Genomic DNA, 9,327 nt, shown 5'->3' with positions numbered 1-9,327 from the left:
TGAACTTTTTTGATTTTTGGAAAATGGCTGCAATGAAACAAAGAGTGAAAAATTTAAAGGGGTCTGAATACTTTCCGTGCCCACTGTAAAAGCATCCAAAAGATGGGAAAATGGAGAGAGAGGGGTGGGTCAACACACTGCAAAGCACTGTACTGGGTGAGCTATTTGAACACATTGCTGTGACAAAAAGTCACGTGAGGCACCAAAGTAACCACCACATTACCAAATCTAGCACTCCAATATTTCTGTTTAACACTAATCGATGGGATGATGTTTGGACATTTCTAACATAGAATGGCCTTGATTTTTTTTTAAGAACAGGTTCAGAAAATGATAATCAGTGTCTTACCCATAAGGCAGTCTGTGGATCACAAAGGGAGCAGACAGCTTGATGACGAGAGTTGGGAGGATGTCAGCTAACAGCACAGCCTGAGGAGAAAAGCATCGGACCAACAGTCCTCTTTTAAATCATTAGTGACAAGCACAATGTGCCAGTTAAGAAATGCAGACGGAAAATACATTATTATGGGTCCCAACACCATTGTGGTTGCTATATATACTGTATATCTATGTGTGTGTTATATACAAGGGTTGAGCCGTAATTTCCGAATTTTCAGGAGGAGGATTTTTAAAGAAAAATCATTTGTCTATTCAAATTATGAATTCCAAGTAGCCTACATTTCATTTAGGATTGATAGAAACACTGACATTTCTATAAACCGTTCCATACTGTTTTATTGTCACATCTTGCCCAATGGAAGCCTAATATTTTAACTGGCCAAGCGGAGACGGATCATGCCAATGAACCATGGTACAAAGGTCATCAATATAATCAAAGTTAGGACATTTTTTTATGTTTGAATCTGTTACTCACAGGGACGTTTTTTTGTCGGAAGGGTTCCTGCAAATATATGTGTGTGGGTTGTGTGTACATTTAAATTGACTGTCCTTATAAAGCAATGGGGCAACTCGGGGTTTAGTGTCTTGCCCAAGAACACTTTGACATCGAACCCCCAAACTTCCAATTGGCAGGCAACTGCTTTACCACTGAGCCACAGTGTGTGTGTGCTTTGTTCTGTGTGTGTGTGTTTGTGTGTGTTTGTGTGATGGGAGGGCACAACCTGGGTAACGTGCATCCTTGCCTCCTGGTGCGTTCAAATCAACTCCGACTAGTGTAAGTGTAGAGGACAGAGGGCACTGTCATGTGGAGTGCGAGGGACATGTACATGTTAGGATAATTGTGTAGCGTAGTGAATCTCCATTTACCGCAGTGGAGACAGGATTGCAGTCGTAACGGCTACTGTTGCTACTGTTCCCACCTTGGAAATCCATGGCCAATGTGGCTGAAGTCTAAATATGAAAAAGGGTCAAAAGTGAATAATTTGCTTCCAATTTAATTTGGGACATCAAAGTTTCAATAACAATATTGCCAAAGCACTAAAATACAATTTCTCCAAATATTCAGACACAGTAAACACTATAAGAACATTGTAGAAGAAAGCTTTCTCACTTTACGTCAATACAGACTTTGTTGTAGCTTAAAGCCAATAGCAATGAAAAATTCACTGCAATGCTATATTTGAATCCATATTTGCCTTCTTACAGAAGCTGTGGTGTTTGCAGTCTCTTGTTTATTGAGGATGTCATGGGCGGCGCTCAGCATGACCACATAAGCAAAGTTGTTGCACAATCCAAGAAGCCTGGGGGAGAAGAGGAGGTAGATAATACAGGCTGGGTAAGATTCAGATGCATCAGAATCTAAAAACTAAGCCACCGGCTATGTGGTTCTCTTTGAGAAAACACCAACATCTTACATGCCAAATAGTGTTTAATGCTGTCATTACAAGAGTTTTTTCTTACAGGTCCCATGGCATGAAAATGTCACTTTTGAGGTTTTTTAACATTAATATGTGTTCCCCCAGCCTGCCTATGGTCCCCCAGTGGATAGAAATGGAGATAGGTGTAAACCAAGCCCTGGTATCCTGCTCTGCCTTTGAGAAAATTAAAGCTCAGGTGGGCTGCTCTGGGGTTGCCTCCCCTTTCTCTGCTTTGCCCGCCCAGAGAATTTGGCTCGCCCTTCAGAGAGAGACATCACGGTTTTCCAATGAGTTAAGCCCCTCCCCTCCTCAATAGCTACAGAAATGGCACATACTAAGGAAAGCTCATTGTGGGACTGGCTCTAGTGGCTGGAACTCTGCACCAAGGCTGAATTTTGGGAAAGAAACTTCAGATACAGAATTTGGGGAACCACTAAGGTCTATATAAAAAAAGACTTCAGAAACAGTATTAGGGGACCACTAAGGTCTATATAAAGAGACTTCAGATACAGTATTAGGGGACCACTAAGGTCTATATAAAAGAGACTTCAGATACAGTATTAGGGGACCACTAAGGTCTATATAAAAGAGACTTCAGATACAGTATTAGGGACCACTAAGGTCTATATAAAAGAGACTTCAGATACAGTATTAGGGACCACTAAGGTCTATATAAAAGAGACTTCAGATACAGTATTAGGGGACCACTAAGGTCTATATAAAAGCATTGAAAGGGCACCATGTCATGGGACCTTTAAGTAAAAAAGTAAGCTACATGAAAATTATAATTAAGATGAGAAAATAAATGACAAAAAAATATATGTAAGTAGGCGTCGAACTGGGGGGGGGGGGGAAGGGGACTGAGTACCCAGGGCCCTCATGTGAGGAGGGGGCAAAAAGATGCTAGAATGAATGAATAGCTGTGGACGCGGGGAGGGACCCATAGAAAATAACTTCATACAGGGGCCGGAATTTTTGTGCCACACCCCTGTAAGCAATGCTTAGAAACATTTGATAATTGACTGTTTTTGATACTTGGTTTCACTGACTTACATCAACTAACGCTAGTACTCAAAAAGTATTGCAACATGATACCCTGCTCAAATATCAATGTACAAATGGACACTAAATTTGTTATGTCAAACCTGTTTCCTACATGTAACACAGCTATTTGTGACTAATAAACAATTTGATTTCATATTATATCTAGCTAATACTAGCTTACATCAAACACCTTATTTTATACAACACTTTACAAGACTAGTTATGGCTCGGTTGTATTATTTAATAGTCTAACGTTATTCCTCTCTGCTGAGGTTCTGTAAACTGGACTTTCAGCTTAATTTCAACACTGGACACTCACCAGAATCCAGTCCAGTTTCGCCATTGTGTGCTCCGACCTGTATAGATAACAAGAGTTTTAGCGACTCGAATTGATATAGTTGAATGTAAATGAACATGACAGACCCACCGGTACTCTCGGACCGTTGAACAGGATCTGCGTTGACGCTGGCTGGCTGCTCCATGTTGAACGTTAACGTTACAAATGAGCGTAGGAACCGGGCTAACGTTGTTACAGGGCTCACGTCCCCAGGCTACCGTTGTTCCCGGTCTAGCTAACTATGTTACCTGGCTAAGGTTATAGGGATAATTCCCCTTAACTAGCTAAACCTGAACCCAACTTTATCCCTAACCACTGAGGAGGGCGCTACGCATTTTGACAGGAGGAAAACACTATTCGAAAGGGGAACCGACTACGACACAACACCGAGCTAACAATTGAAACTGCTGTAACGTAAAGCCATAGTACTTCGCATACAAAACGGCAGATTCACCACCGGACTAACTAATTGTTTTGATGTATTTTATAGCCTCGTGCCTCGGCGCTCGAGCTGATGCATTAATGTTTGTAAACTTTGACAACAACGTCACAACAACTGTGGTGTTTCACAGGAATACATTCCCGCGGAAACAAAACCATCCCTAAACGTTCCCATTCGGTTTGATGCTATTTAGGATACATTCTTACGATTATTTATATAATCCAATCATTATTATATTCATTATGTGTGGCCCTGCTCCAGCATCATCAATTATTATTTTACATCCATGCTTGAATGCAATTTAACATTGATAAACCTTTACTTAAGCATGAGAGTGATTGCATGACTTTGACTTGTAACAGACTTTTTACAATGTAGTATTGCTACTAAATACTTTCCCACCACAGGTTATAGGCAAAAACATGTTTTTTAAATATATTTTCTTAATGCATTTGTTGACTACCCCCCAGCGCTCTCTTCCCTTTCCTGTCTATACACTGTCACTACAATAAAGGGAAAAGCCCCAAAAAATAATCTAAAACAAATGTATATATACACAAGTTTGAAAACACCTTCTCATTCAATGCATTTCCTTTATTTTCATGACTATTTACATAGTAGATTCTCACTGAAGGCATCAAAACTATGAATGAACACACGTGGAATTATGTACTTAAGAAAAAAGTGTGAAATAACTTAAAATGCAAGAAAAAAAAATTCTTGCATTCTAGTTTCTTCAAAGTAGCCATCCTTTGCTTTTATATACATATATATACATATGTATATATGTATATATATGCACTTAAATATGGCACTTTGTAGTTTGGCCTATTCTAAAGCTAGTGTACTTGCACTTACCACGTGTTGTCTGGAGTTTGCAACTTTATGGGTTGAAAGCACCCATAGTAGAAATTGCTTTGGATGAAAATGTCAGCCAAATGACATGTGATGTAAAGTAATTTAAACTGGCTGCTGCAAAATAAAAAAAAAGTAGGCCGTTACAAAAGCTGACTTTTAAGGTTGTAAAAAAAAAGCAAACTCTGATGTTACTTGAGAGAATACATTACAATCAAATAAGATATATTTAAAGAGCTCATTCTGGAACTGTTACCTAGTCAATGAAACAACTCTGAGATGCATTTTTAGGTAAAAGTATAACATTTCTCTTTGAAATGTGTGTCAAAAAATGTATAGTAAAAGTACCAGAATGTGAAAACTGTACTTCACAGTACTTTTCCACGTGCAGTTGGAGAGTAAAAGGCGGGCTGATGGTGCTGATAATGTGCGTATAAAGCTGCAGCGTGCAGAGCCACAGCTTCACTCCTCCACCGCCATGGCCTTCGCAACACTGCTCCCTGCGCTGGTGCTGATCCTCAACACGGGAGGTGAGAAACCCAAACAGCTGACCTTTTATCTGGGGCCATGGATCTGCATCCAATTAGTGGAGGGCAGTTAGTCAACGATCCAGTTAAATCTAGTTTGCTTCCTTGATAGCCTGATATAAAGACTTTACATATTATAAGACCAGGTTGTGAAAATCATAGCTCTTCAATGGCTAAATCAGCCAAATTGGTCTGTAATTGCAAACCATTGTATTTAATATAGTGGTTATGGATGCATTACTGCCTATATGGTATCTGGAGATTTAAATAAATTTGAAATTTTGGGATATACAAAAAAGGCTTGGTGTAAGATTTTATATTCCTCCTTCTATTGTTATATTTACTGTTTTTCATGATATGAATGCTGAAATAATGTTACATATCACACTGATTGTTTCAAGAAATGTCCTAATTTCAGTGGACTTTTCATACATTTGTATTACTTTATTTTAGATGATGGACAATGCCATTGAACTGAGGCACATCAGCAATTTCATATCTCTTTTTTTGGAAATCCCCCAAAAATAATTATAACTTTAGCTTTTGTGATACATGTTCTGTGTTCAACTGTTCAATGGCACATGCTCATTGAAAGAAAAACACTTAATTGCTGGCAATTCATGTCTATATTCTCATGCTTGCATAAGAATGCGGAGTAGTTTTGACAGTGTCTCATGTCATAAAGCTCCATGACATGTCTTTTTTTAAACTGCAAACTGAATCACACTGTAACAAACTTAATGTCAAATTTTACAGTAACTTACTGGCAACAATTGGCAGCAAAGTACTGTGAATTATTTTTACACTAAAGGTACCATACTTCCATTTACAGTATTTTATGCATTTACTGTAAAATAAAAAACAATTAAATATAACATTAGATAAAAATAAAATACAGTAGCTTACTGTACTATTTACAGTACTATAGCAGCTATATTGTGATTTTTTTACAGTAATGCTTTGACTACTTTGATTTCAACTGTAATACTTAGACAACTATGAGGTTGTCATGTCGACAAGGTTGTAATGTAACATTACAGCATTCTACTGTAAAAATCACATACAGTAGTGTAACTGGGAAATCTTGTGAAATAACTGGAGATTTCACAGCAATTTTTTACAATGCTGAATTGCACTGCAACTAAAATTTGATTTTTTTCCCCAAAAATTGTTCAGCCCTAATAGCTTTTATAAAGTTACATTATTTTTTTCTTTTAGGTTTGCTGGGGGCTGAGGTGAGGAGCTCCATCATCGGGGGGCAGGATGCTCAGAAGGGCAGCTGGCCCAGTATGGTGCACCTGAACCTTACAACGGATGGCGTCTATAAGTGGCGCTGTGGCGCAACCATCGTCAGCGAGGATTGGTTGATGACTTCAGCAAGCTGCGTGCAAAGGTTAGAGTGTGTGTGTGTGTGTGCTTTTTACATGACCCTCATCCTCTTCCATTGTAGTGAAAGCAGAGATTATTATCAACACCACACAAATATCACACTCATTTCAAATTAGTGTGATATTTTATTTAGCCTAAACGTTTCAAAGAGTATGGTTTCGTCATAGAAGAAATCTTTAATACGATGTCATTCAAAAAAGAGACAAAAACGTTGTCAATTGTCAAAAAGACACTTAATGTCAAAAGGCTACACATGTCAAAAGCCACTGGAAACTTTGGAAAAAGTGCTAAAACCTTTAAGAAAATTAAAAGAAACTCAAAAAGACTACAAACCTGTTAAAATACTAATGTGCAGTGTGTGTTAGGTGATGTGTGTGTTTGTGTTTCCAGAGACCCTGCACCTGACTGGAGGAGATCAATGGCTTGGGTCAACGCACACACCCTGCAAAAGGGTGAAGCCCGTTTCATGGAGCTAACTACTGCCCTCGTTCACTCTAAGTACCAGGCAAATAACTACGCCCATGACATCGCCCTTGTAAAGCTGAAGAAAAAGGTGGATTTCAAAAAAATGGGTGCCAAAGTGAAGCTGCCCAGCGCTGCCGACAACTTCGGTCCATCATCTGAGTGTTGGATCACTGGCTGGGGGAACGTTGGGATCAATGGTACGTTTTTGCACATAAAGCAGACTAAAATGTGCACATACTATGTATAAAAAACAAAGTAAACACACACACCCCCACACACACATCCACACATACACACCCACACACATACACAGATGCGTTGTATATTCTCAGTGACAAAATGGCTTGGGATGACCCTGCAAATGAGTGTAACTCATAAATGACAGATAGATAGATAGATAGATAGATAGATAGATAGATAGATAGATAGATAGATGACTTTAATAATTCCCATGGAGAAATGAAAGGTGTCTTTGCAGCTAGGGACTTACGGTAAATACGTTTACAATACAAACACTATTAAAACAGTACAATACAATAAAATCTGATACAGTCACAAGACAATACATATACAGTTAAAGGTCCCCTAGTACTGTATCTGAAGTCTCTTTTATATTGACCTTAGTGGTCCCCTAATACTGTATCTGAAGTCTCTTATATAGACCTTAGTGGTCCCCCTAATACTGTATCTGAAGTCTATTCTGTGTGTGTGTGTCCATGCAGTTCCACTGCCGTATCCAGAAACCCTTCAGGAGCTGAAGATTCCCATCCTCCCTAACAGTGTGTGTGATGCCAAGTATCCTGACCTGGCTGCTGACACGCTGTGTGTAGGGGACATGGCTGGAGGGAAGGACGCGTGCCCAGTGAGTTGAAATACAAACCCAACTCTCTTTGTGTAGATAAAACTAGTTTCACCTTGACTAGCAGGAGTGTGGCCGGGGTAGCTACATTGGTAGAGCAAGCGTACATATAGAATATATACAGTATATGAATGAGCATTAACAATCTTACATATAATAAAATATGAGCTATAAGGTCAATTTTACTATAGAATGAGTGTTTTTACTTGTGCTACTTTAAGTAGGACTACATTTCGCTGCTAACATCACTGTACTTTTACTAAAGTAAGATCCTGTTTGCTGTTTGTGCTTCCAAAGGGGGATTATGGCGGCCCGCTGATGTGCCGCGCAAAGGGGGGCTTCGTGCAGGTGGGCATCATGAGTCATGGGACTTGTGGTCTCCCAGACAAACCTGGCGTCTACACCCAAGTGTCCAAGCACCTGGACTTCATCAACGATTACGTCCACAGGGAGGAAGCCTCCGCTGAGGAGTAAAATTGCAACTCTTTCTAAAAGCATTCTTCTCTTCTGTGTTGTTACTGTCAGACCCTGTCTTCACTTGACATGCACTCTGGTTTGTTCAACTCAATTCTTTGCATTAAAGCTTTAAAGCATCAACTGTAGAGTCTCAATGGAAAATTCTTTTATAACCCCATTTGGGGTTGATTCAGCACAGGACACACACTGCATTGTCATCCTGGCTTCATTAGACCGAGTCAAATGTTTCAGGCAGAGGAAAAAAAAAAGTTCCTCACCTAATTCCAGAAGGGTATTGAAAAATTTCATATTATAGTTAGTTCAGCTTCACATGAGGAAAAACCTTACATAGTGTCAACAGTGCTGCTTTCATAACCAGAAGTTTCCTTCCAAGACACTTACAGCCAATGAGATCAAACATAAGACAATATTCAAATATAATAATGCAATTTAAGATAAAATAAGTCCTTAATTTACTTATTTATTAATGTAGAAACACACACATGAATCAGCATTACTGTGATGTAAATGGGTCAGAGATTCATCTATAGTCCCGGTGAAGGTTGAAGTTATGCAGATGTTATACAGATGTTATACAGATCAATTGATTTCTGAGACACATTTCCGATCCACCGGAGACATTAGTGGTGCCCAGAGGATGACTCCTAGTGACTTTGGTAGCCTGTGAACTACTAGCTCAACATCTACCATAATTAGTGACATCACTATGACATCATCAGGGATATTTTCTCAGACTCCTTCAAAGCCACCAGAGGACATTATACAACACTTTGTGTGGGTACTACTATCTATGTATTTATGTACTGTATGTGTCCCTTTCAACACAAAGACACCCATTGGTGAGATCTAAAAGCTTCTAAAGATGCCAAACACTTTGTCAACATGTCAAATATTGACATGTACATTTATATGCACTACCTCTAAGTTATGCAACAGGTTGACGTGGGACATGATTCCAACAGGGTGTCCTTTTTACCCTGAATTTCTAAAAACCTAGTTTCAAGCAGGGGCAGAGACAGATATTAGAAACATTGGGGGCCAGGCCCAAACCTAGCTCCCTCTGGGAGATTATAGCATTATAACATCTACCATAACTAGTGAAATTACTATGACTT

The 9,327-nt window shown here is 39.2% G+C and overlaps 2 protein-coding genes across 2 annotated transcripts in view; one reads left to right on the top strand and one right to left on the bottom strand.

The window, feature by feature from the left end:
* The window catches only part of cln3 (CLN3 lysosomal/endosomal transmembrane protein, battenin), a 17,499-nt gene extending 13,750 nt beyond the window's left edge, over positions 1–3,749 (bottom strand). The window contains exons 1-5 of the mRNA XM_034893530.1: positions 3,289–3,749; positions 3,181–3,217; positions 1,604–1,700; positions 1,267–1,350; positions 350–429 (exon numbers count right to left, since the gene is read on the bottom strand). Coding sequence (XP_034749421.1) covers positions 350–429; positions 1,267–1,350; positions 1,604–1,700; positions 3,181–3,217; positions 3,289–3,343 — 353 coding nt within the window. The 5' untranslated portion in view covers positions 3,344–3,749. The remainder of the gene's footprint in view (positions 1–349; positions 430–1,266; positions 1,351–1,603; positions 1,701–3,180; positions 3,218–3,288) is intronic.
* A 1,187-nt stretch (positions 3,750–4,936) lies between these two features.
* Positions 4,937–8,332, top strand: LOC117958618 (tryptase-2-like). Its single transcript, XM_034895111.1, has 5 exons — positions 4,937–5,025; positions 6,241–6,415; positions 6,802–7,073; positions 7,599–7,738; positions 8,033–8,332. Exons 1-5 carry the CDS (start codon positions 4,974–4,976, stop codon positions 8,207–8,209), a joined length of 816 nt encoding a protein of 271 aa, XP_034751002.1. The 5' UTR covers positions 4,937–4,973; the 3' UTR covers positions 8,210–8,332.
* The last annotated feature ends 995 nt before the right edge of the window (positions 8,333–9,327 follow it).

The sequence above is a fragment of the Etheostoma cragini genome, chromosome 15 (genome assembly GCF_013103735.1).
Source record: "Etheostoma cragini isolate CJK2018 chromosome 15, CSU_Ecrag_1.0, whole genome shotgun sequence".
NCBI classification, from domain to species: Eukaryota; Metazoa; Chordata; class Actinopteri; order Perciformes; family Percidae; genus Etheostoma; species Etheostoma cragini.
Note: the sequence above shows the minus strand (reverse complement) of the source record. Positions and strands in the feature narration are given on the sequence as shown.